This window comes from Fusarium vanettenii, assembly GCF_000151355.1.
Source record: "Fusarium vanettenii 77-13-4 chromosome 10 genomic scaffold NECHAsca_82_chr10_2_0, whole genome shotgun sequence".
In the NCBI taxonomy this organism is placed as follows: Eukaryota; Fungi; Ascomycota; class Sordariomycetes; order Hypocreales; family Nectriaceae; genus Fusarium; species Fusarium vanettenii.
Window position 1 is genome coordinate 533,312 of NW_003315807.1, and position 26,271 is coordinate 559,582.

Genomic DNA, 26,271 nt, shown 5'->3' on the forward strand with positions numbered 1-26,271 from the left:
AACTGCAAATTACAGCGCTACGCAATCTGTCAGGGAGGCGGCATTCATGCGTTGGCCGAACTATGTAGTTCTCCGATGCTAGATATGAGGGAAATATTTACCTAGGGAGCTTGAAGTTGCCACATAGCACTCTCATATCACCTGATGACCAGAGGACCGGGTCATCTCAAAGACGATGCCATCTCTTCTAACGGCTCGAGTACCTCTCTCGACAGGCGAATTGGATCGACCTGTGAGCTCGTCTCCAAGTTCAAACACCACTCGACTACCTTCCTGAACCTGGCACCCATGGAGACGTCGACCAACCTGATGAGCTCCGAAATCGTTGTGCCTCTTCTTGCGAGATCCAAAAGATCCGCTGTGTATCGCTCTAGAGGCCGCCATATGCCCACCTCAAGCATCACCATGCCAAGGCTATATATGTCGTGCTCCGGTCCATACTTCGGCCGCCCCGTCTCGAGCAGCCGGTCAGGATGCTGGTAGAGGATGTCCGGGTCGGATGCCTCTCGCTGATCGCTCAAGGTGTGGAACTCCTTGACCTCCTCGAAGCCAACCAGGAACGGAGTGCCGAGGGAGTAAGGGAACTGCTTCTGGGCCGGCGCCCCTAGTCTGTATAGCATCAAGACGTTGTGTGAGGTGACGTTGTGGTGTAAGAAGCCCACGCTGTGGAGAAAGAAGACAGCCGTTGCAAGGGACTGGGCTAGCCCGTACCGTTCGCTGAGCGAGTGGTTCGCCGGCAGCCGGACCTTGCCCTGAGTCCTGGTGATCAGGGACTTTAGGACCGGGCACTTGGATCTTACTGGGAAGGGGACGGAGTTGACGAGGGAGAAGTTTGGCGCCAGGGGATCCCGGGAGTCTTCAAAGAGATGGTTGCAGCGTAGCAGACTCACGGTTGTGCCGTCGAGGCAGTTCAGCGCGCTAGCGAGGCGGACAAGCCCGGCCTTTAGCTCTTTCCATTCGGCCGAGTCCTTTGGGTGCCTGTGGAACCGGCGCTCGACGAGGACCTGCCTGCCTGCGTCCCCAATAGCTTGAAATCTCTCGTGGTTCCTCGGGTTGATGCTGTTGATGAAGTCGTCAACGCCCTCGTGGAAGATATTATTGGCCACCACGGCCTGCCCAGCTTTCTCAGTCATGGCTTTGAGGCTCTCGATGTGCCGGCTAGCGGCAAAGTTGGGTGTGTTGCTGATCGCCTGGCCGTCGAGTTTGATCGCTGTCTTGAGCCCGCTCGGCAGGCCGACGAGCCGCAGATCCAACCTTGTCGTCCACTCGAAGAGCTCTTCCTCCAGCTCGCGGACCTCGTCCTCGCGATGCCACCATAGCGCCTTGTTCAGCTCTCTCCGGAACCGGCTTTTGGACTCGAGACGCTGTGCGATGCTGGTGATTCTGGCTGCGAGCCCGCTCAGGTAGAGGGCGCTGCTGTCGAGGAGCTCAGCATCCTCGGGAGACAGGGAGCCGTCCCCTTTGATGCGTTTCTCGTAGTACTGTGTGAATTGGCCGATTACTCGAAGGTCCCATTTCAGCCTCGTGGCAAGGGACCGCCACTGGTCGGATGCGGAGGCGTACGAGTCGATGAATTTGTAGATGATGGTAGCTCCAGTGCTTATTGTCTGGAAAACGTCCATTGGGCTTAAGCTACTAAGCTCCTGCCTGGTCCTCGTCGTCTGGAAGCAACACAGAGCGGGTGGTTGCGGCGAGAAAACGGGTTGACATCGAAAGCGCTATTGTTGAGGAGGGGGAAGAACCAGGCTGAAGATGAATGGATTGAGGGGAAACAGCAGCTGCTGCAGGGACGAGGCCTTGAGGTAACGTGACTTCTGGCCCGTTCTGTTCCAAGATCCTTGGTGGCGGCGGTAGCATGAGGTTGTGCAAGGCAGTGTGTGCATCGATGTGCATGTTGATGCTGAAGCTGAGCTCACTAGTCTGACCGCCTGCAGTTGCCTGACGCAGGAGGATCAACCATTGCCAGAAGCACAGTGTGTAGCAACAATGTGATTGAGGGGAATAGGCACATGTCCGTCAACCACATCTGTGTGCTTGCGTGGCTAGCTGGATGGGCGCATGGCATGTGTGATACGTAGGCGGGGTTGCCATTAGGCGATTGGGCAGACGCGTGTGCGGTCTAGCCGTTTTCTATTTTATATTCCAAATTCAGCGCTGGTTGCCTTTCAATAGTTCGCCCTTCACAGCTGCGGCTGAGAAATGGTGATTTCGCAAATGTACAAGTACAGCCCTGTTCCACTTGAAATTGTTTGACGTTCCCCGTCTGCTCTGGGAACTTCTTAGTTGAACCACGTATCTGCCTTCAGTGGTCTTTCAAGATGTCGCTTCGACGAATCCAAAAAGACCCAGGATCCACGTCCTCGGGCAGATCGTCACCTGAGCCTCGTCGACGTCTCTCCTTAGACAGCTCTTGGGGTCGAGCTCTCTTCAGCTTTCATCCACCTTCGGAGCCTCCTCAGCTGCGGACAGACGGCTCTGGAGTCGCACGAGTCAGCTATGATGATGAACTACGCTTGGCTCATGACAGGGCCACCGCAGATACCACGGTAGACGATGACACGCAGCCTTCATGTCCGGCGCCACCTAGCAACGATACTCCAGAGGCGTCAGGGCATCCACTTCCATCAGGGACTTCTGGTACCACGGACAGTCTTCTCAATCTGGAGCACTGGAGCGATCTCTCGCAACAATTCAGCCAAGAACCCAGTCTTGGTGACAACTTTAGCTGGGCTGGCACCTACCAACTGGTCCTTGCGGCGATGGAGTACGGCGTCAAGATTGTCGATAACAAGCGGGTTCAGTACTCGGAGTTGATCGGAGCTGGCGCCAACATGACCGTGTTCAGGGGTAACGTCAATGGCAAGACCGTGGCCCTCAAGCGGATCCGCCCGTTCCACAACGAGACCAGACAGAAGCGAGATCTGAAGGTGGTGCTGGCGAGTCTCGAGATGGAGATCAGGGTCATGTCCGACGTTTTCCTCAAGGGCCACGAGAACATAGCCAAGCTGCTCGCCTTCACCTGGGAGACAGCCGAAGATGGCGAGCTGGTCCCCGTCCTCATCATGGACCTCGCCGCGCCGGGGTGTTCGACGCTGGAGCAGTTCATGCAACAGGTTGATCCTCGGGACTTCGACTCCAAGGCTTGGATGATATCGGATATCGTCTCCGGCCTTACGGCAATCCACGAGGAGAAGATCGTGCACGGCGACCTGAAGCCCGAGAATATCCTCTTGTTCCGCCGGGAAACCGCCGGCGTTCTGGACGAGAAGATACCCGTCGTCGCCAAGATCTCCGACTTTGGGTTCTGCGAAGACGTTCACGAGGACCGAGGGCTGGCGTCGGACACCGCCGGTGGGACTGAGTACTGGAACGCGCCCGAGTGCATGCCCGAGGCCCCCGACGACATCAGGCAGTTTGCACGGATGACCCAGCGGGACATGTACTCGTGCGGGCTCATCATCTGGTATGTCCTGAGCAGCACGCTGCCGCTAGGCCCGACCAGCGGGCCGGAGTGGGAGAAGAACCGGCAGTCATTCCGGGAGGGAAAGCTGAATGGGGAGGTGCAGAGGAAGTACAGAACCTGGTTCCTGGACAGCCTGAAGATGGTCATTGCGACGCAGGACGACGCCAACAGCTTTAACGCTGAGCTGGAGGACGAGCTACCGGTCCACGAATTCTCCTATCGCATGATGATCGAGAAGATCAAGAGAGATCCTCTTTTCAAGACCCAGGTCATCTTCGACGAGCTGCTGTTCAGAGACGAGGGGCGGGTGAGTATCCAACACCGAACCCGATCCTTGGAAGTTTCGACGAGGCTAACTCCACCAAGGCGGCATGGCGCTTGAAAACCGCCGACGGAGAGATGGCATATTGTTCTGGCTATCTTCCCGTAATGGCTCCCGTTGTCGTCATGAATATGCTCAGACCGCCCGACGTAAGGCTCGGGGCTTCGGCAGCGTTACCGATGGTCCAGTAGGTACTGCCTCACCATTGAAGGTGCTCTGAGCTCACGCCTATAGAATATCCCGCAATCGCAAGCCCGCTAAGATATACGCCTTCCAGGATCGCCTTTTTGTTAATGGGAAACGCCCAGGCGAGAGACAGGGATGGCAAGAATGGGCGGTGCGCTGCCTTGCCTTTGCCATTAGAGAGAGACTAACATCCCATTCAGTCCCGATTCCGGGGTACGTTTGCCTCCGCGAGGATGCTCCAAACCCTGACGCCAGAGATGCACGCCTCTCTTCTCCGAGAACTACACAAAGACGCAGACGGCCCCTCAGGCTCTGTGGCAGCAACTTTGATACTGCACCAGATCTACGGAGTGGGCTATGGAGTCCCGGTTGACTTGGCGCTCTCCGAGAAGTACGCGACCAAGGGTATCGAGATGACGGAGAATACTAGGCTGGGTGACGCCTACCGATCCATCTACATGACTTTATACTACAAGAGCGGCTGGTTCCGTGACATGCCCCTTGATGCAGAGAAAGAACTCAAGTGGTCTCTCAAGATGTTCAGCAGCCATATGGACAGTGAGACGGAATCTCGCACAACGCTGTCGCGGGATTCGTTTGAGGACCGCCTCGCCTTAGCCCTGGACACGTTCGAGGACTGGAACTCGGTCACTCGATTCCTCAGGATCTCGTCGTCTGCCTACATTGACCACCAGCGCATCAAGGAGAGCAATCGCACCGATCCAATCTTACGCCAGCCAGAGGTCGGCCACGCCGTTCCGGACCTTCGAGGAAACTGGGTGAACACATTGCTCAGTGACGAACCCGCTGCCTTTGAGGCGCTACAGGTATCCGGCGCGCTGCCAGAGGAACTCCGCCTGGACAACGAGGACATGGACTCGATTTTATTCATGATGATAGGCATGTACAACGGTCCCGGGGGGAGGGAGCAAATGCACGCCAACATGATATCAGGCATGGCGAAGCGGGAAAAGGCCCTGAACAATCTTCTGCGCATCTGCGCCGAGCACGGCCTCACGCGGCTGATGAAGCATCTCACGACCAAGCACAATTTGGACATCAACCGGAAGCTCGACAGCGGCCGCAACCCCATCCAGGAGGTCCTTGAGCAGGGGCGCACTCACCGCGCCATCTCCCTTCTAGCCAGCGGCGCCGACCTAGCAGCTATCGCCGAGAAAGACTTCATTCGCCACATCTGCGGAGACGGCCACTATAAGGCGATTGATTTTTGGTCGCAGCTGAAGCGGATTAGTGACCAGCTTTTATGGCTAGATTCGAGCAATTGGCTGCTCATCGAGCACTACCAAAAAATCTTCAAGTTGTTCGGGGACAATGAGAATCTGAACCTGGACCTCCAGGCTTACCAGACGTACGGGGCGCACCCTAGGGGCGCGAGCCCCATCTACTTCTCCATCGTCGAGAACTGCTGGCTTACCTTCCTCGCCCTGCTGCGGTACGGAGTTGACCCGGCACGGCCCTGTATGGGCTCGCTCGACGCGCTGCAGAGTTCGGTGTTGCTGATCCGGCCCGTGTTTGTGGCAACACTCTGCGGGCCAGAGTATGAGCACAGGTTCCACACTGGCGAGGGAGCGCCGTCGCTTCTGCACCTCGCTGCTCTCGGGAAGGGGTACTTTTCCGACGACAAGATGTGGGTGTACCTAGACGAAAACGAGATCAGGGACGATCCAGAGGAGGCGAAAATGGACCAGCCCAACCACCAACGGCTTATCCTTGAGCTTCTTTGGAGGAACTTGCGGCTCGACCTTGAGAGCCGGGACGAGTTTGGCTTGACGCCTTTCTTGCTCGCTGTCTTACAGAACAATGCGGTTGCGGCGGAGTGGTTCGAAAAGAAGGGCTCCAACGTCAACGCATCGGCCGCGGATGGGTGTAGCGCGCTACATCTTGCCATCGCCTCAGGGAGTGACGAGTTGGTGGAGTACGTCTTGGGTGTTGCCGGGCATTTGCTCGAAGAGAAAGACGCTACGGGCCAGACTCCCCTACACTTTGCTTCTTGCCAGTCCGGAACCAAGATTCTATCCCGAATACTCAATAGTCGGCCCAACCTCGAGGCGACAGACGTTTTAGGGCGGACGGCATTTTTTACCAGCATCAGCCACGGCCAAGTATCCAATTTTGATATCCTAGTCAGGGTTGGGCACGGTTTGCTTGGTCGTGACAAACTTGCTGCGCTTCTCAATGCCAAAGACGAGTCTAGATGTTCCTGCTTCCACCTTCTCGCTACCCTGAAGCCCGATTCACTTCAATCAATCGCAGGAGATCTGCCCTTCGACCTTTTCAGTCTGCTTGATGGAGACTCAGAGCTCTCCGGTGCGGACTGGACCGCTGGACGCCGCCATCGCCGGGTGCGGCCCGGGAGAGAGGAGCCGCTGGAGGCGGTTGTGTCATCATTCCAGAAAGAGGCGGAACTGCGCGAGGACCTATTAGCAAGGAAGTCTTGTCTTGTTCGGTCGAGGTCCCGGCCGGTTACTGCAAGGGTTTACCTCCCCGAGTTCAACATGACTGGGCCTGATGAGAGCCCCGGGACTTGAAAGACAGTTAGTTAGGAGGAATTGTGTTTGAGAAAGAAGAGGAAAACGCACGAGAGGACGAAGAGCGACGCAGGAACTGGTGGACGACGCTAGAAGAATATCTATACAACTGCCACTTCTATCTCTAAGAGAAACTCGGGCTGATTGAGGGCTAAGGGGGGTTGATGAATAGCTGGGCCGAAGTTGAGCTAGGGAACGAACTGGCCGTAAGAGCGGCCACCCGTGCTAAGTCATATGTCGCTTGAGTTTCGTCTCATAATACTAGAGTAAAATTGTGTGGAAATCATCTAATCCGTGTCAAAACGTGTCAAACATAAATCTCAAATTAACTCAGTATCGTCGTTTCTATAGGAACTTCCCCTAAAGAAGACCAATCTGAATAATCTATAAACCCCAATCCGAGACGGTGAGAACAGTTCATTAATGGTAACAATACAATCATGGCAAAAACTGTAGAGTGAGAATCCTGCGTGCTCGAGTTGTCTCGGCGGCCTTGTTCAGTATATCTAACACGGCATGCCATCAAAGATAAAGCAATACAGTGCGCCTCCACCTTGTCCTGGCTTGCATCTTGGGATATTGACGCCAGAACTTCCCGATGTCTTGGCTCACTTAGTTCTGCCATGCCGATGAGATTACCGCCATAACCAATCATCCAGATATGAGTCCCTTTGAAGCATAGTTGAGTATATTTGAGTTGGACCGTCCTTTTTGGAGCATGAACCACGATTTGCCTTTGCTTCGTGGCAGCTTTCACTTTGGCTGTTGAGAACCGCTGTAGTAAGTTTGGCAAAGATGGCTTGGCGATTTTCAATAGCGTTTCGACGCGGACTTGTGAGGGACTTGTCTTATAGCATCATCAAGATCCTGAAACCACGGTGCTTTCTTGAAGGGCTTCATCCTCGCACGTACTTGTGAGAGGGACTTATCTTCTAAGCCAAATATACTGAGAGGTAGCTTCAAGCAAAAAACGATCATCTTCCACCAAATCGATTCTGCCGCTTTGTTTTCACCAGCTGTTGGACCAGTTTCTGAACCATCGCTAGGCTGTTTGCGGCTCAGCACCTCTTGGATGAGCCTGTACCGCTCACAAAGATTAGCGGCCATGGCTATCGCCACCGGATCATATCCTGTCTGCGCTTCCGACGGTGAAATATGACTGCGGATGGTATTCAAATGGTGCAGAGCCTCAGACTGCTCTCCAGGCTGCAAGTCATCCAGAACTTTGATCAAAGGCTTGTTGGACGCCTGATCCAACTGCAGAATGGCCCAGGTTGCCAGAGAAAACAATGGTCTGTCCTTTGATGGCAAATGACGATACTCGATACGCCCAACGGTAAAAACCCAAGACCAACTGGGAAATTCCTGTCCAGGAATCTTTGGGCCCGAACGAGAAGGCTCATAGGTATAGTTCCACAACATCGCTTGGTCGAGTATTGTATGGGGCAATCCATATTGATGTTCTCCAAAGCTATTCAGAACTACCAGAAATGCGTTCACTTTATCCGAACCAAATGTCAGTAACCTTGTTGAGTATTCGTGGACTTGGTCTGAGTATTCCTCGTCCTGAGGAACAAGACTGGAAGATATGTAATCAGGCTTGTCGTATGAGAACTCTTGAAACCCCTCGGGCGTCACATTCTCGGAACCACGGCTATACATATACACCGTATCTTGCCCAAAGATCAGTACGTTTTCTGAGAGAAGTCCCTCTTGATATGTCCAACCACGGGTCTTCCAAGTGGATTTCTTTGATCCGTATATCCTAGGTATCAACACCTTATCGCCAACCAAGAGATTGGGTGGTGGTTTTCTTGGCTGGGAGACACCAGGGAGACCTTGATTTATGAAATGCGGGTCAGAAGATACAATAGTGAAGCATGCTTTGGAATAGATCCGTCCCATGGCTTCAAGCTGGGCTGATTTTCTCTTCTCATCGTCTTGAACAACACAGATCCTATCAATCCAGAAATAATCTATTCCAAGCTGAGAGTAGACCTCGAAAGCATCTCGGAAAAGAAGAGGTACGTCTTTCTTTCGAAAGCGTCCTGGGAGTTTGAGGCTCTCAAAGTTGTTTGTTGTTGTTATAATCTCCTTGCCCCAAACATAACTCAAGGCCGCATAGCTCGGAATCTGGACACCATCAGTTTCGATCAAGCATGCCTCAGAGACTTTGATTAGACAGAAACCCTTGGACAAGGCATCGCCGATGTAACCGTGCTTGTCTCTCGGAACAGAAGAACTCTGACAAGTCTTGCCTGTTGTAGAGGGTAGTTCGGTATACCATTGTCGAAGGCGCTCCCAGTTGACCTTTGCATTTGCAAAGTCGGGTATGATATCGTTTTTGTTGAAAACCGCCAACTGCGGATATTTCTTGTCAATCTGTGTATGGTGCTGGAACTCCTCTACATCTTCGTATAGAATGGTTCCTGCAGCTCGGTACTTGCAGCTTCTCACGTGAGGAGTTCTAGCCAGCTCAAGGGCAAGGGGTCGAGTATTGTCTATCGTAAAGGGTGATTGCAATACAGTCTGACATAAGAAACAACAAACAATACATCCAGATCGAGCCTGAATCTCTATCAAGGTACCCAAAGATACTCGTGCTATAGGGTCCCTGTCTCCCCATTCTCTGGTAAAGATACCATTGACCCAGTGGTCGCAAAGATTGCAGACGGAAGTGGCTCTACCAATATTTCCACATGGTTCGCCATGGAAAAAGTCTAAAGCAACTTCGTAAGATATTGTCGGATGTCTCTCACGTTCGAGTTCGAATGGCTTGGAGTAAGAGGCTAGTTCCGACTCGGTAACAGGACCGGCATCGCTGGGAAGCGCCTCGTTTATTGTTTTCGGGATACGTTCTTGAGTTGTGTCTCGAATTCTGATAAGGAGACATGTCGGGCATTGCGGGACTTGAGGAATTGACTCAGCATTGCTGTCCATTGTGTATTCTTTGGCTCTGGAGTGTATACTCTGTAGTAGGTAAATAAATGAAGAAAGGAGCGCGAAATATACGCGTATATCTTCCTGCTGGACGAGCTCAAAGCCCACATGGGATAATGAAAGGCCAAGAAGTCCTTCCTAACACGTTTTTGCCAGCTCAGCAATTGACACTGATAGTCACTGGGAGTTGTCGATCTTAGCGTCAACTAGCCGCTTCTTGTTTCCATGTGCTTCCATGAGTAGCCAACCGTTGAGCCCGAAAGGCCTTGAGATCACAATCGACTAGGACCGGGGATATCTTTCCTTGGATTTCCCGCAATATAGGACCAGTGACCAGAGTTGATGGACGGCTGAGCCAAAGCTGAGGCCCGCCTGCATGAAAGGTGACAGTGACCATAAGCGACTCAGAACTCAAGCACCCCTGGATCGAAGGCGGCAACTGGATCTTGCTACACCCCTATCATGGTGGACTGAGGCATTAACTACCTGGCTTCATCTTACCTGGTAGCGAGAGCGGCTGAGGGCCTCCTGGCCCTCCTCGCTGCAGCAGATTAACCAACAAGCCCTTCACATCCAATGATTTCAGATCAGGCTCGGCCCTTCAGCCACCCATTGATTGGGTGCTTTCGCCCTCGGATTCTGGGTGGCTCAAGCCTAGAGCAAAGAGGAAGCAGAGCAAGGTTCTCCCCCTGCCACGCCAACCTCGAACTGGTAATAAGCCCGCAGCTGAAGATGTCAAGGCCTTTGTGCATCATGACCTTAATATATCGGGCGTTTACAGTGCATGAGACGCCCGTGTGACCCCCATACTTTATCTTATGCCTCTGCCTATTTCAGAAGTGTCTATCCCCTCTCTCTTCTTTCAGCGCCACCGCAAACCCCATCTTCTCTCTTAACAAGAGGAAATCCGACAGAGGGTTTTGTTGAGAGACAAATAGTTTGTTCTGATCATACTTCTATCGTTCCTTGAGAGCCCCTCAAGCACACCGCCGTCAGCTTACACTCCCGGTGATTGTCCGACATGGAAGATCTCTTCAGATCGGAGTTGAGGCACGACGACTGGGGTGATGTTCATGACGTTTGGTCTTGCACGATCACAAACCCGGAAGACTACAGCTTCGGGGTAGAAATTGAGCTAGTTGCAATCCCGAAAACTGTTTACGATTCAAATAGCAACGACTTTTTGAACGCGGATGTCGTATACTGGCGACGTCGGCTCGCTGATCGGATGAACAGCAAGAAATACTTACACGCGGTTACAAGCCGGCGCCCTAGAGATTATGATCGATGGTACATCATGAACGATGCCTCACTTCGATTTCAGCCGCGCAACTACCAGGGTGAGTAATTAAACGCTGTAGCCTGCACCTCTGCTGCTCCATTAGCCTCATCTGCAAACATGGGCGATTGTAACTAATTGGAACCACAGTCGCGCTTGAAGCTGTATCTCCAGTAATGATGCAATTTCAGGAGCTCAAAAAACAGATAGACCTCTTCTGGGAAGCAACGACGGAACTCTTTGACATCGAAACGAATACTAGTTGCGGGACGCATGTCCATGTTGCTCCGCGCGACCATGGCTATACACTAGAAGAGTTGAGAAGGCTCGCATATGCCGTGGCTACGGAGGAGAAGTTCGTTCTGCAGATACTTCCACAAGAACGAATCGACAACCACTACTGTCGCCCGTGTTCCTTTCGCTCGGAAGAGCTGAGACTGGATTTGCAAGAAGGCGAGGAGGACGACATTGAGCATCCGTCGTGTTACGTCGCAGAACGTCTTCGAGGAATACGAAATGAAAGTGAATTGATTGACTACATGCAGTCGAACAACCGATACGTACTGTGGAACCTCAAAAACACGCAGTCTCAGTCCGGTACAGTCGAATTTCGAGGTGGTAGACACATGCGAGGCCCTGTGCGGACCAAGAGATGGATTGCATTCACTGTAGCATTCGTCAACAAGGCGATCGAATGTGTAAGTCAGTCATGTAAAGTTCATACGGGTCATGTCGACTAACATTTCAACAGAGTGGCATGTATGACAGGACCGTCGAGTCAGATATGGATGAATGGTGGCAAAACATCCGGTCTCGTGCTGAGGAGATGAGGATGCATGAGTTCCTGCCGGGGAGTTGGCAGAGGATGCGGGATATAGTTAGATGAATCCCAGTACAGTTGTTTGCCCATGTTGAAAATTAGGTTGTGAGATGCTATGAGCCTTGATGAACTCATCCAGGCGGACTTGATCAGGCTGCATTGATTGACCATCACTCCTCTAGTACCTTGTAGCGTAGCTGGCCGATCTCGACAGGAGAGAGAAGAAGAAGGGCAAGCTTAGTAGCGGGAGCGATGCCGTCGAAATATATCTGTATTTGCAGCTTACTTTTAGCTTAGTCTGTAAGTAAGTTTTTCCCTCTCTTCTATCCTTAGCCTCTTGTAATTTGCTGCCCCAACCCCGCAACTTCTCAAGGTTTTTGTAACACCACCTCTGCAACCTCTCTTGCGGACTTTCTGTCGCGAGCCAGAGGGCTCAGCATGTCCCTCACCAAGGACTCAATATGGCTCGCCTTATTGAGCTCATCCCGCATCGCCAACACTTTCGATAACCATTCCTCCATGAGCGTCGTCTCCGAACTATCCCGGGGAGCCTTGTAGATTATCCAACCACGCTGCGTCACATCAGGCAACGGGGTTTTTCTCAGAAGGTATAGCATAGTCACGCCGAGGGCAAAAACATCGCTTTTGGGTCCCCGTTCTAGATCATCGATGAACTCGCGTGGCACATACCATGGTGTGCCGCCGTTGCACAACTGCCCACCGTGTGAAGATGCTAGACCAAAGTCTATAAGGACAGGGCCACGTTCGCGGTCGTAGAGAATGTTCCCGGGCTTGATATCGTTGTGTTGAATGTTTTGTCCATGGAGGTATTCGAGAGCTGAGGCCATATCACGGAGGATCCGCTCAGCATCATCAGTGGTGCCGACAAAATAGTGATCATGGGGCCGATTCCTCCATGCGTTAAGATCCGGGAAGGGAAGATGCTCCATATATATAGAATAGAGGCGAGCATCTGACCCGAAGAATCGGATGATGGACGGCTTCACAGGGTTAGCAAGGTATGCATCTGCGGCCGGGATGTGATTCACTGACGTGCTTGACTTTTCGCAAGATCTGCTCTTCATGCTTCCAGTTTTGGGCCATGGTCGGAATATAAGAATACTGTGAAGCTTGCTTGGTCCGGATAACCTTGACTGCTGTGTTGCCAAATACGCCGTGGCGAGCGCTGAAGACGGATGCAAACCCCTTGGTGCTGACAATGTCCCGCATATGTAGGAGTGAATAGCTCTCGGGCATATCTTCGGAATACGAAGCAACGACCTCCTCGTGGGAATGATGTCCAACTGCAGGGACTCCTCCCGGAGCTGTGACAAAAACCGTTTGACCAGGCTGGAGGCTGATCAGGGGGTTGCCGGTACGGATGAGTTCTAGTTGGGGTGTCTCTGTTCTCGGATCCTGAGAGGGTTGAGTTGGTCAAACACACTTGAAAAATTACTGGAGTTTACATCGCTTACGTTGGGTGGCTTGCTAATTAGCACTATGCTCTGATCAACGCTCCCAACCCCAATTCGATGTCTCTTAGCCGGAGCCTCGATCGACAGGACGTCCTTCCTTTTCGACCCAGGTTGCGTTCCTCCCGTCTGCGTTTCGAGAAGGTATCGTCGACGGAGGACCAGGAGATCAATGAGCACAGTGGACGACTTCGCCGAGGATATCCTCCACGGGCCAGGTGAAACAACGTGAACATCGCGATACTCCAGAGTACACAGGCTCGGGTCAGTGGTGCCATCGTCGTCCTGGATGCGGCCAATTTGTATAGGCTGTCGACTTGAGTTACGCAGAACGAGGTTATCGCTTGCAGGATCGTAGTAGAAAGTGCACTGGAGGTCGACGGCTAAGGTGAGGCAAAACCAAGCTGACTTGGAAGACTGCAGAACAGCAAGCTGCTCACCGTGACCGAACGGCACGAGTGCTTCACTGTCATCTAGTGGCGGGGGCCCACGCGGAGATATGACGAGGCGAGCATTTTCGGCTCCAGCTGGTATCTCACTGAGGGATAGGTCTTGTATCGCAATGGGCGCGCCGAGGGGTTCACGGGCGGCTGGCTCATCCTGGGCGGCATCGTTACCGTGTTCTGAGGTGAGACGGGCTTCGAAGAAACCAGACGAAAATGGGTTCGTTGCGGAGCCATCATCTTCAGACGGTGCCGTTCTGGACATTATACCAGCGCTGAGTATGCTTTGAGAGGCGGTACATGGGGGGGACTACTTATATGTACGGACTCTCGATTGACGCCGTGCGCCGTCTCGCCATGCCACCAAAGGACGTCGTTGATTGGATCTCCATGATCGACTTTCACGAACGGGACTGGTGGAAAGGTTGAAAAAAGAAAAGGGACATAGGCGGAAAGACACCAGGCTCAGCATCTAATGTCTAGTTCAAGTCCTGTATAGGAATGGACTTGGATTTAAAAGAAATATAGAGGATTTAAAATAAGAATCAACCCATGTCACAATAGGTATGTTTTCAGTACCTTGGAAATTTAGCTACATATCATTGAAATCTTTGAACCGGAATGTATTGTTTTGCTGCCTTGATGTCTCGTTTATTTCTTCACCCAACTGGCTGGTCGAAGATCGGACCGGGCTAACATTAGGCCGCCGACTCTCCATTTACCACTGTGCCCTCCATTTACCACTGTGCCCTCCATTTACCACACTGACCTCCATTGCCTCCGAGACCTGCATTATCGCCATCGCCATCATCACCACGACAGACACCGTCAACATGCCGTGGCGAAAACCCCCACGCGTCAATTTCGAAGAGCAGGCCGAGTATCGGTGGCCATTTTGGAAAGTCGACCTCGACGAAGACGACCTTTTCGGAGACCTCCACGAGCGCTTCAACACTGTTCCCATGTTTATCCAAGACCCTGACGCATTCCACCACGACGTCAACGAGATCGCACGCCAGGCCCTTAACAAAGAGGACTTCTACGCCCGTCTCCAGATGAGAAGAGACCAGAGGTTGGACGAACTGAAGGATATGCAAGACAAGATTGGGGTCTTTCACCTTTCGGGCTACACTCGACTCGCCGAGAACCAACGGTTCCATCGTCTACGCCTCCAGCGCTATGCCAGTCTTGACTGCCTTGTCGCATTTTGCGCATCACTTCTGGCGCCCAATGAAAAGGGCATGATGCCATCTCTGGGTCAGTCTGCTGCCGTCGCGTGTGTAGTAAGGAAGGCTAACTCGATCACAGATATGTTCCTGCGATCCGAAGAGCGCAACGCCCGAAGCTCGCTGCTCAAAGGCCTCGCTGCCAGCTTGCAGCCTTCGACTCCCGATTCCCGCGATTTAGAACACCCCGAGTTGCCTCCGTCACCACCAGAAGGTGACGGAGAGTGCCCGCCTTCGACAACATTTGGAAGAGACTCGACATCGCTACCACCCAAATCATGCGCACCTGAGACGCCCATAAAACGAAAGAGGAAACACTCTGTGGACTTTGATACCGACGACTTGCCACAAGTAAAACGTCCGCGCCCGGAATCTATCGACGACCTAGAACACAATGAGGCAGATACATCCGGCGCTTCGGAAGATACAAATCGTGAAGACGATGCCCCCGAATCCTCCCCCCAACGTAATGAACATGGCGCAGACAATGCTGTCGGCCAGAACACGGCCATACGGCCAACTCTCGATCACCAACCACATTTATCTCCCGTCCATCCAAAACCCACAACCGACCAAGCCTCTCGGAGACTCTCCCCGCAATCCCCGTCGCGCTCTGACACCAAGACGAGGAAATCCAGCAGACAGAATCCAAGTTCGACTCGACCATCAACGAAACAATATGCAGCAAAACCAAGCATTGGACAGAACAACATGTCGCCTCAAAGAAGGAGTAGCCGAATATCCGCCCGATCCGGGGCAAGAGAGCTGAAAACATGACCCGCAAACTACCCAACACCAGATAATTAATTACATGGACTGCGTTTAGTCCACCACAAGCAAAGAATCGACGACCAATTCCATGACTCTGACCAGGCAACCATACATAACGGTATCAAGACCCAATATCGTAATATGGTGACCAAGCTACTTTGACCTTTTATGGCGGCAGCGATAGAAGCATCAGATGGAAAGGTCCTTCGATAGCTACCGTCATCAAAGGCCAAATGAGCTTGGTCACCATGTTACGGTCTTAGGTCTTAATGCCGCCATGCATCGATAACTATGTCTTTTGCTGCTGTGGCTGGTAGCCCCCGGGGACTTACCGTTGAAAAAGATAATGATCGGGCATTCATCAGTCATTCGGCTAGCCCGAGGCCGGGTACGATTCGGATGCAATTTCCCTATATCATGCAGACCCCCATGTCCACTTTTGGGCGATTCATGTTGTTGGAGAGGAAGCAGGCGTGCAGGACTCGCTCAAACTGGGAACCGAGCTCTCTCGTTTACCAGCCGCCACGGCAACCTGCCCTCATCAATCGATTCTGAAGGGAGCCACCCATTCAGGAAGTCTGAGCAGCTCAGAGTGACGCAGTGGCAGTTCAAGGTCGGAAGCCTTTTTCCTATGAACTACCATCTCCAGGGACAGGCCTCATAGTGTCTCGTAGTCGTTGATTCTCCATGCTCATGGATTGTACGACCTACCGATCAACCCCCTGCCAGCCCCGGCTGGCCACAGGATTTTGGCAATGTGTTGACTGTGCATAAATAGCACAGCGAAGTGGATGAAGATAGTTCCAGACGTCAAGACCAAGAGTGACAAGGCAGAGGCCAGGGCATTTATCTTCTCCCTTTGGAAGAAGGGTGACATCTTGACCTGAAGGCCAAAGGAAGCTTTCCAACCATACCTGGCAGCAGCCATGGAAGGTTATTGCTCTAGGTTATGGTGTTTGAGGATGAGGTTTCAATGCCTTGGTGTGCCAATGAGTAGATCAATACCAGGGGGCTCTGGTGATACATCAATGGTTATCGTCTCATTCATGGCCTTCCTCCTTTCTGTCAGTTCTGGAAACTACTTCCCCCTCAAGCTGTGGAGGACATCCTAGAGATACACATTGCAGAGATTCAGCAGCATCTCTCTAGCAGCTTTCCAATATGGGCGGGCGACTACTTCTTCTTCAAGACAAACATGCCCCCAAACCAACCATACGCCCTTGTCAACCGTCTCCCATGCCGTCTAGCCACCTCGAAAGGAATCTTACCCTTGGGATGAGGCTCATGGAAGTGGATGCTCCTCCCCACATCCAACGTGGTGGGTGAAAACTGCCAGACGGAGCCGTACAACTTCTCCGCTCGGAATCCCGTGGCCACCATTGCGTGGAGGAAGTCGTTCCAGAGAACCGAGCCGGGAGTCGAGTTCACCTCGGGGTTGAAGAATAGGGTGCGGAATACTTTGAGCGTTTTAGCATCCACGTGGAATGTTGGCTGGGGGTCCGCGTGGTCAGGTTCGGGTGCCTCAGGTGCCGCGGCAGGTTTTGCGGAGGAGACGCCCTTGGTCTTGGCCTTGACCTTTTGTTGAGCCTTTGATCCCTGGACTTTATCCTCTGAATGATCCAAAAACACATTTGAAAGCGGTCGGTTCAAGACGTCAAGGTCAGGGTCTGCGACCTTCTTGTCTTTCGTCGGCGCCGTCGGTTCAACCCATTCTCCAGTTCTCCGAAGCGTGCGCGGCTTCGAAAGGAAACGATGAACAGCTGTTCGTTGCAGCGCCGGCGCCTTGGATCGCAAGCGTTCATCAATCTTGTCCCAAATGGCATCCAGGTTGGCCTCTGCTCTCCGCAATGCATCAACAGTATCCTTCGTGCGACGCTTGCCAAAGGGGTAAGAAAACTTGCCACCAGAAGGTTCAGCGAGTCTTCCAATATTGGTCAGGGTCTGGTCTTTAATGGAGGGGAAAAACTGCGTCCAGGGCTGTTTCCACTGTTCATGTTCGGCTTTCAAGTTATCCACATGATCCACGGATTTGGTTTCAAATGTTTGAGCCCATGGTTGGTAGAGCTCAAGTTGTCTTGAGCACTGAGCCATGATTGATAGATCACCGATGATCTTGATCACATGGGCTGAGACCAGCACATCCACCTCAGGGTTCGCCTGTAGTAGGCGCTCGAGCTCATCCATGAAATGAGGTAGACCAATCAGGAAGAGGGTATACTCGTCTTGCAACAGGTTCTGCAGGAGCCAGATCAGATGCTCCTCATCCTTGGTCTTCTTGACTCCGGGCCTCTCATACATGATTATAGTTGTTGAATTGGGATCAGTTGGGGGAGCGTGAACAAAGAACTTTTGCATTGGCGGCGATGAGACGACCGCCTTCTTGAGCCTCTGCAACGGGGTCTTTGCCTCCTTCTCAAGAAAGTACCTGAACCGCAGCAACGCGACCATGTACTCTTCAGGCAAGTCCTTTTCAGGCGATATTTTTGTGTTGTACTTGTCCTGTAAGCTGCGCACATGCTGAGCTTGTCGGTGAAGCTCAGTAAAGGCCTCAAGGTTGATGTAAGCATCCGAGAGTATGGTCCCAGTGATTCTAGCCCAGACAATATGTTCCCGCTGTTTGTTAGTCGCGGGGTGTGAGCGTCCTTGAGAGTCTTTGAGCATCTCCTGTCGGTGGTCCCTGACCTCAAGGAACTCGTGGGCAAAGTACGCGGGATCTTCACGAAGTGCCCAGACGTGATCCTCTGCTGCCGACTTCTTGGCCTCGAGGAGAGACTCGACTTTTGCCAAATCAAGACGCATCGGAAGTCTATACGGAGCTTCTGATGCCATCGCCGACAGGTTTGCAAACCCAGAGGTATCATTGTCTGTCTTGAGGGGAGGCTCTGGCTGAACGGGATATGCATCGCTGATTAACTCGGCTTCTGGGATCTCGTGGAGGATCTGATGACAAAAGTCGACAAGAAAGTCCATGAGACGAGCTTGCACCTCGAGAATAATAAGTCCCTCTCCTGGGAGGAACTGCTTTCGGGTGTGCATCCACTCAAAGGCGTCAGGATGATCCGCCCACGCGACCAGGGTGCCATATCCTTCGGCTGTAGTAGCCCCGTTGAGAACCATGACATGCTCGTTGTGAAATATGGCAACCAATGATTTGGATGCAAGACCGAGATGTACCGAGGCGTTGTCTGCTGAAGCGAAAGTGGGGGGAGGATAGCGCCCTCTGGAATTGAGGAGTAGCGGCATCACTTTCGGTTGGGTGAGGTCCTCCTGGTTGATATTAGGCCACATGTAGTGATCCCTGTATTTGGTGCATCTCTCCCTTTGCTCCTTGGACTCTTTTCGCAAGGCTTCAAAGTCTGGACGGTGGGAGGCTGGCATGCCTGGCCAGGCTTTGAGAAGAATTTGTTGTCTCTGCTGCCTTGTCTTCTTGGACCATCTCTTTTGGATAGTGGCCTCATGGCGCTCAATGATCTTGCTCAGAGTTTCGTAAGCAGCAAAGATTAGGCGAGACTTGCCCTTGGCCTCTCGTCGAACTTCGGCGGGGCTGAGCATTTTGGGCATCCGACCTTTAATCCCCATGGCCTCGAGGAAGCTCTCGGGGTTGGACCAGTCGATTCCATCAAGCATTCCATCGTCAAAGTCTTCAGGAATACCTAGTTCATGATCAGAATGGAAGTGATCAAATCGAAAATCCCGTCTGGGCTCCATCGTGACAGTGTCGGCATTTGAACGTGTCTAGAGCCGGTAGTTGAATGCCAGTGGGGAAACGTTTCATATGGTGGGGATGTATCACGTGCCCTGTCATTTTGAGGTTGAATTAAGCGAGTTGGGCACTGACAGCCACATTCTGCCACTCTGCCTAAGGGGCTTGCTCCGCCCACCTCAGCTCGAGGTCTAGAATCCTCAGCCCTAGCAGCCATCGCCACCAAATTACCTGATTGGTATCGAGGCGTCGATACGTGGCAGGCTGAGGCTGTTGCCCCGTGACAGAAAAAGGGAGCAAAGTGGTTGCAGAGGCCGTGTCACACTGTAATGCCCGCCAACGTGATGCCCAAACTACCGTCTTGGCTCTCTAACCAACAGCGTATCACAGACGCCTTCTTTGATTTTCCTTGTTAGCGATGGCCTTGGAAGCGTTGTTTGTGTGACTGAATGAAGCGAATGTGGGTGATACAAATGAATGGGCGGCGCCTTCTCAATATGTTTGAGACAAAGTGCATTCGTCCTGAAGTACCTCTAGAAGCAGGGCGATCTTGTGCCCACTTCAGCCCTTTCACTGAATCTAGCGTTGGACCCTTATTCCTCTCGTCGTTTCTGAAGATCTGCACCTTCATTCTCTTCACTTTGCCCGGTCTTGCAGTGAATAATGCAGAAACATCTTCGTAGGAGCTTGCACAAGACCCTCCTACTCACACCAATACTTCTTGCCGCACTTGTCTTTCTCCATCTTTTGAGCTATGCCAACAGCAATGTCGAAGACGAGCCAAGATCAGCGGCAGCCAAGACGGTCAAGAAATGCCAGGTCCCTCCTCCCGACTCAGCAAACGAGACGCATCAATCTGCACTTTTCATTCCCAACGTGATCCATCAGATCTGGAAGACAGCCGACGTCAGCACCTACCCTGCTGAAGCATCACATGAATCTTGGAAGGCGGCATTTGAACCGTTAAATTACACGGTCAAGCTTTGGACCGAGGATGATGTTGTTTCGCTCATCAAGACCAACTACTCTTGGCTCTGGTCGACCTATGATAGCTATCCGGAGAACATTCAACGGGCAGACATGGCAAGGCTTGTGATAGCACATGCGGAAGGAGGCATCTATGCAGATTTGGACGCCTTTTTAATGTCAGTCGACGGACTAATCTGCCTCCAACATCTCGGCTTCCAAGAACTCTTTCCTCCCACTGGAGACGGTGCAGGGATAAGCAATCACTTCTTCATGGCGGAACAAGGATCGAAATTTCTCCTCTGGGCACTTCAAGAAGCCAAACGACGTGGCGGTGCAGCATCAGGATGGATACTTCTGCCATATCTTCAGGTCTTTTGGTCGACAGGCCCGATGATGATGACGTCAGCTCTTCAACAGTATCTATGGCTCAACGACGAGAAAGATTGCAATTTGGGCATCTTTGACGACTTTTACGGGGACTCTGTGGTTCACCACGCCGCGGGACGGTCGTGGCAGAGGATGGATGGGCAGTTATTGAACTGGACGGTAGATCATGTGGAGCTGGTGACCCAATGGTTAACTATTGGGTCGTTGGCTCTGGCTCTGGGGTTTATGTTTGTGATAACTTGGCGGCATCGCTTCTCAAGACGAGTCAGTCTGTATTAAGTAGTTGGTGGACTATGTCATGTCATCGCGAGTGGGCCATTCTTGTCTCTATTGTTCATATGTATTGTAAATCATCAAACCTTCTTCATTTCTGTCCACACGCTGCAAGAACTTGCGATCCTCTCTCACAACTACCTGGTGACCCTAACTCTCACCCTAACACTATAGACCTCCAAGAGCACGGCTTAAAGGACCTGCTGAAAAACGAAGACTGATAGATCTTGGCTAACCCAACCCTCTCGGCCACAGTTTCTCCATTGATGCCCTCCTTCCAGCTCAACATCAGAGCGTAGAAACAATACCACTCAGCCTGCTGCCTCTCTTCAGGTATATAGTAATTCCATGTATCGAGCTCCTCAAAGTTAAACTCCTTAGCATCGGAAATGGCAGCAAACTCAAATAAGCCGCCAACACTGTTGAACCACTCCTTGTCCAGGATCACTGTCCCACACCAATCTCCCAACTTGTCGGTGAGGCCGAAGCGGTACAAGCCGTTGCCCATGTCTGTTTGTTTAGAGTGGCTCTTGCGTGAAAGTGCGAACCAGCTGGTAAATGTCTGGAATAGTAGAAACCCTTTGCCGGGTCGAATCCAGTTGAACACTGCAAGGCACCTCACGTCACCCTTCTCGCTAGTCCTGTCGGTGTTGAGCCTGCGCTTGTCCCGAAGTCGAATGACCTCTCCAGATCTTCCGTACTCGTCATGGGATCCAGAACAATAGCCGTCCCAGCGACTGAGCGACGCTGATGAGGCTATACACTCCTTCATATCCCAGGCCAGATTCCACTTCTCACCATCTCCAAGATACCACACGATCCAGGTATGCTCCGTCAACCAGTTGTGCAGGTTGAATAACGTCCCTTCGATTGTTGAGAATCTCCAGTTGACCTTTTGCTCCCATCCACACCAAGACCAGCTCACCAGCCCGACGTCCTCACTTGCCGTGATCCGCTTGCCGGTGGACTCAGGCTCCCACAAAAGGGCCCAGTCGAGATACCGCAGTGGCATGCCATATTCAATCTTTGATGAGAGCCCTCGGCTGAGAATCTGAGTGAGGCCGGTAAAGGCCACCAGTTTGTCCCCAAGGAACGTGAGCAGGCGACCGGAATAGATGTTGACACAGTTGATGTAGCTGCGTAGAGGGTTCCCCTGGAGTGCCTGTAGCGGCGACGCAACTGAATCCAAGGTCCATGCCGGCCTGCTCAGAGAGGACTCGATATCTTCGCGCCAAGTGGTGGTCGGACACTGCCAGATCATCCCGTAAGCGGTGAAGATAGCACACCTTGTCGAAAGAAGACGCTCCTGGAATGTCCAGGCCCTGGAGTCCCACACACTCGTGCCGACGATGGTCGCGACTGGCACCAGCGTGGTAAGCGGTATTTCCTTGTACAATTCAACATTCTGACCCCCAGGCGGCAAAGAGACGCCCGGAATTCCGGCGCCCGAGTCGGCCCCGTATGCGGCACATACGGACAGTGTCGCCTGCTGGTAGATCTGCGACATGGATGCGAGCTGCTGGTCTTTGTCTTTCATATCATCCTGAATGATGCAGAATGCATCGACCCAAAGATAGCCGAGTCCGAGTTCGCGGACAACAGTGATAGCATCCTGTACGGTCCTAGGTAACGACTCCTCGGGAACTCTTTCGACCAGGTCTTGCAAATTTGACCTTCGGAGTAGTGAACTTTGGCGGGGATCCATAGGTATCGCCCCGCCCCAGACGTAACTCAATGCGGCGTATTTGACGGGAGAGACTTTCATGTCTACTTCGCAAAGACGCATGGTATTGACGTCGATAAGTCGTATAGGATGCTTGAAGGGATACGAGCCTTTCTTTTGGTGCTCTTGACAGCTCTCATGAGTGGCTGAGCATACCTCGTGCCAGCTTGAAAGAAGTTGATAGTCCACAGCATCACAATCCTTCAACTTACCCAGAAGTGATACCTTCTCTGTTGAGGACGGTAGGATGGGTACAACGTAGAACCCCGTGAACTCAGTGTCATCACTGAAGACACGTAGTCTCCGTGTAGTCGGCATGGAGTCACCACCTCTGCAATCATGATGCCACTCCATGCTACAGCGAATCCTCTTCCCCTGGTCGTTGAGTCCATCGTAGCCGATGCCGAATCCGGTGCTTGAGTGGGTGGCATTGTATAGGAGCCGGCAAAAGGAGCACGTAACGCGATTTTGGTATATTTCGTCGAGAAAACCCAAATCCGCCGAGTCCAAGCCGGCAGCGTCAAAGTCTCCTGTAATCGTTGCAGATGAAGCCGTTGCCGTCTCCTGGGTTGTGAATTTGTATCGGGACAGATTCAGGCCTCTGCAACGATCGCATAGGCCGCCTTCAGGTTGGTTGCCTATGTTGGGCTCCATCTCACTCTTGGGAAAGAGACGCTAAAAGGCTTACGAGAGCAGTTGATTTGAAGTTCGATTAGGTTTTGGCTTCAAGGCCAAGCCTGGAACAAATGTGAGCCTTGTCTGAGATGCAAGTCTTCGGCGGGGTGACGGAGCAAAATATGCTCACTCTATCTCCTCAGGCAGCCGCTTGTCTTGCGGTCGCAGAGTAAGCTGCAGGGGGATCATGTGTGTACTAGGCTGTCAGGCTGGTGAGTGGCTCAACTGAAGGAGTGGGCGAAACGATACCCGCATGCGGCACGCATATTTTCAACCCTCTGGTCGGTCAACTGCGGCTGAGCAATGTTAGAGTGGAGTGACTGAATATCACGGCGAGAGGAAAACCAAGGTGAGCTGTCACACGGCTGTGCTGTCGCAATGGCTGGCGTCTCATTCGGCCAATCACCATCACATTCACGCCTATGTATTTCTTTAGCTTCACCAATTTTGCTATCCGCTCTTTTTCGCCGACAAAGGCGTTATAGGCGAATGGCAGAGCTGAGGCTGGTATCGAAACCTAAACCCAAGGTAAGCTCTCTTGATTATCTCAAGGTTTTCTTTGGTGATAATTGCGATCCGCTTTCCTAGAGATGGAGTGTTGGGTACTGTTACACAACAAAGGGGAAAAGACTTGCACATCGGCAAAGGTCATACCATTGATTGACATCAACTCATGTTTATTAAAACTAGACATACATAACTCAAACACACACACCTATTTTCTCGAGTCCTCTTTCTTCTTTAGCCGCTCAAACTTCAAAATCAACTGTCTGACGGAACTTGTTTGTTGCAGGGGTAAGTCGCTGGAGGTGTTAATGGGCGTGTGGGGGCCATGGTCGTTGGGCCTCGATTCAAGGTCGATCTCACTTGCTCTCTTGATGCTTGCACCCGGATTCTCTTGCCATCCTGCCATACCTGCCAAGGCCTCGGATTGGCGAGTAGTGGCGTCACGATAATGCTGGTTGTTCACTCCGCTCTGCAGGTCGTGCCACGTTGGCGTATTCCTTGGAGAGCCAGCATCTTTTGGCTTTTGTAGCTCATCATATATGTTACTCAAACCACTGAGAATCTTTTTCGTATCATATCGACTAGAGTCGTCAGCTACGAGCATTCCTTCGCCAATGAGTCTTAGAAAATCGCGCATGGGGGCAGAGCACGACTTGTCAGCTTGCAATTTTGAGATCCACTGTCACAGTCAGCTACCTATTTCTTATGGGAGTGCCGAGTGGTCTTAAATCTACTCACTTCTCGGACTTCCTTTTTAACCTCTCCTCGATATTGGGTTCTGTTCGAAGTTCTCGAACTGATATCGCCATGTTCCCCCTCACGGACTAAATAGTAGAAGGCATTGTCGACACAGTTTCCATGCCGCGGATGCTTGTTGGCCTCCGCCTTTCGGCGTTCAGAAAATTCCTCGATACACCCGGCATCTCCTCGGAGAAACACAGAAGCATGCAAAAGAAAGACGCACCCAATCCCCCAGATGTCATACTTGCCCCCAACAACGTGTTTCACATCGCTTTCGGGAGCTTTGTAAGCCTCCGTGTAACCCCCAACATCTGCCCATGCCACTCGAGACTTGGACTTGGTGGTTCTAAATTGCGTGAGTCCAAGGTCGGCGATGACTAGATGATCCTTTTTGCTGTCTTGGTAGTTTTTGAACCACAAGATGTTTTCTGGCTTGAGGTCGCTGTGGCGTCCATGGCATGCGTCGTAAAAGACTGGTCTTCCCCCCTCTCCCGGAGCTAACGACGAGGCGTGATTTTGAAGGCCGTGTAGGCTTCTCATGATGCCGACGCATTGTCTCAAAAACCAACAGACATGTTCGTGATCGCTTGGCTTATATCGTTTTGGCATCTCCTGCCATAGTTCGGTCAGATCACCATCAGCCCATTCGAAAACGAGATAGTAGAAGTCGACACGACGAAAGGAGAAAAGAAGTCGGTGGAGATGTTCTCGATCTTTCCTGTCCCTGATAACTAGCCGTCTTGCCAGGGAGTCGGCCTCGTCCGGGTGCTCTGGCACATCATGCCGAATGGTCTTGACACAGAAGTACTCCGGCTTTCGAGACTTTCCCTTGTACAGTAAGTGAGACGGTTCGATCTCGACCTTGATGACTTGGCCAAATCCGCCGTACTTCACCACAGGAGGCTTGCAGTTCCGGAATGGAAGAATGAAGTTTCCAGGGAGTCGAAAGTGGTCCATGTATGCTCCGTCCTCCTTGAGTGTGCAGAAGAGACTGCAGACCTGCATCTGCTTGTACATGAAGAAATCAGCATGGCCATATCCCCAACTCCATTTGTGGGGAGATTCTATCATGTTGCCATGTCGATCAAACAATACTATCCGCTCCTCCTCCTCTTCAAGGGCAAGAGGAAGCTGGAGATCCTCTACGCCTGCCTGGACAAAGTCCCGGAGAAATTCAAGATTTTCCATCAGTATCAAGGTACCCATTATCTTGAGTCTTTTTGGGTCGCCGTTCTTGCCATATACTTGGTGGTCAAACCTTTCCAGATCTCCAGGAAACTTCTGCCGCAGTAGCCCGTCAACATTCTTTGGGCTCAAAATTCGAAGGAGGTGGCCTAGAGGGAGAAAGGCGTGTTCACTCCCAAGGTGCCTGGCAGGCTTAACACAGGCTTTATTGAGTTCTGACCGGATTGAAGAGACTTCGACCTTGATGGGTTTCCAAAGGTTCTCAGAAAGGGTGGCAGACGCTTTCCCATCCCTGAGTGACTTGATCCAGTCTCGGTGGCCCATGTCAGAGACGGTCTGAAATGTTGTTGCGCTTTCTCTCTCTGATATCTCTGAGTGTCTGAGGGGCCTTTCCCCACCCCCAGGCTGTAACTCTGGGCTCAGTGCTCCTCTGAGCAGGGCAACTTCCACAGGTGGCCTTTCGTAGCTAGCAGTCGTCGTCATATTTGGAGCCGGGAAAATGGGGTTTATCTCCATCAAGTCACACATTTCACCTGCAATGGACACTCGCTACGGGACGCCCATCTATTATCTATCAGCCTTTGCGGGAGATCTTGTTCCGTCTCAGCTGAAGAGAGCCTGATTGCACTTCCGGGTC

The 26,271-nt window shown here is 52.1% G+C and overlaps 10 protein-coding genes across 10 annotated transcripts; 4 read left to right on the top strand and 6 right to left on the bottom strand.

The window, feature by feature from the left end:
- Positions 1-161: 161 nt before the first annotated feature.
- NECHADRAFT_85595 (uncharacterized protein) lies at positions 162-1,893 on the bottom strand (the record flags this gene model as incomplete). The annotated part of the gene is made up of 2 exons (XM_003039953.1): positions 162-1,607; positions 1,675-1,893. 2 exons carry the CDS (start codon positions 1,891-1,893, stop codon positions 162-164), a joined length of 1,665 nt encoding a protein of 554 aa, XP_003039999.1.
- Positions 1,894-2,318: 425 nt separating this feature from the next.
- Positions 2,319-6,520, top strand: NECHADRAFT_85596 (uncharacterized protein; the record flags this gene model as incomplete). Its single annotated transcript, XM_003039751.1, has 4 exons — positions 2,319-3,770; positions 3,830-3,972; positions 4,020-4,122; positions 4,172-6,520. 4 exons carry the CDS (start codon positions 2,319-2,321, stop codon positions 6,518-6,520), a joined length of 4,047 nt encoding a protein of 1,348 aa, XP_003039797.1.
- An 810-nt stretch (positions 6,521-7,330) lies between these two features.
- NECHADRAFT_85597 (uncharacterized protein) lies at positions 7,331-9,460 on the bottom strand (the record flags this gene model as incomplete). The annotated part of the gene is made up of 1 exon (XM_003039954.1): positions 7,331-9,460. The coding sequence occupies one exon, from the start codon at positions 9,458-9,460 to the stop codon at positions 7,331-7,333; it is 2,130 nt and encodes a 709-aa protein (XP_003040000.1).
- Positions 9,461-10,481: 1,021 nt separating this feature from the next.
- Positions 10,482-11,625, top strand: NECHADRAFT_85598 (uncharacterized protein; the record flags this gene model as incomplete). Its single annotated transcript, XM_003039752.1, has 3 exons — positions 10,482-10,800; positions 10,890-11,437; positions 11,491-11,625. The coding sequence occupies 3 exons, from the start codon at positions 10,482-10,484 to the stop codon at positions 11,623-11,625; spliced, it is 1,002 nt and encodes a 333-aa protein (XP_003039798.1).
- Positions 11,626-11,927: 302 nt separating this feature from the next.
- On the bottom strand, positions 11,928-13,739 carry NECHADRAFT_85599 (uncharacterized protein; the record flags this gene model as incomplete). Its single annotated transcript, XM_003039955.1, has 3 exons — positions 11,928-12,560; positions 12,613-12,975; positions 13,035-13,739. 3 exons carry the CDS (start codon positions 13,737-13,739, stop codon positions 11,928-11,930), a joined length of 1,701 nt encoding a protein of 566 aa, XP_003040001.1.
- A 568-nt stretch (positions 13,740-14,307) lies between these two features.
- Positions 14,308-15,477, top strand: NECHADRAFT_85600 (uncharacterized protein; the record flags this gene model as incomplete). Its single annotated transcript, XM_003039753.1, has 2 exons — positions 14,308-14,731; positions 14,783-15,477. The coding sequence occupies 2 exons, from the start codon at positions 14,308-14,310 to the stop codon at positions 15,475-15,477; spliced, it is 1,119 nt and encodes a 372-aa protein (XP_003039799.1).
- Positions 15,478-16,644: 1,167 nt separating this feature from the next.
- NECHADRAFT_50192 (uncharacterized protein) lies at positions 16,645-19,179 on the bottom strand (the record flags this gene model as incomplete). The annotated part of the gene is made up of 1 exon (XM_003039956.1): positions 16,645-19,179. The coding sequence occupies one exon, from the start codon at positions 19,177-19,179 to the stop codon at positions 16,645-16,647; it is 2,535 nt and encodes an 844-aa protein (XP_003040002.1).
- Positions 19,180-19,671: 492 nt separating this feature from the next.
- Positions 19,672-20,809, top strand: NECHADRAFT_106413 (uncharacterized protein; the record flags this gene model as incomplete). Its single annotated transcript, XM_003039754.1, has 2 exons — positions 19,672-19,685; positions 19,858-20,809. 2 exons carry the CDS (start codon positions 19,672-19,674, stop codon positions 20,807-20,809), a joined length of 966 nt encoding a protein of 321 aa, XP_003039800.1.
- A 151-nt stretch (positions 20,810-20,960) lies between these two features.
- Positions 20,961-23,180, bottom strand: NECHADRAFT_85603 (uncharacterized protein; the record flags this gene model as incomplete). The annotated part of the gene is made up of 1 exon (XM_003039957.1): positions 20,961-23,180. One exon carries the CDS (start codon positions 23,178-23,180, stop codon positions 20,961-20,963), a length of 2,220 nt encoding a protein of 739 aa, XP_003040003.1.
- Positions 23,181-23,916: 736 nt separating this feature from the next.
- Positions 23,917-26,117, bottom strand: NECHADRAFT_85604 (uncharacterized protein; the record flags this gene model as incomplete). Its single annotated transcript, XM_003039958.1, has 2 exons — positions 23,917-24,387; positions 24,447-26,117. The coding sequence occupies 2 exons, from the start codon at positions 26,115-26,117 to the stop codon at positions 23,917-23,919; spliced, it is 2,142 nt and encodes a 713-aa protein (XP_003040004.1).
- Between the last annotated feature and the right edge of the window lie 154 nt (positions 26,118-26,271).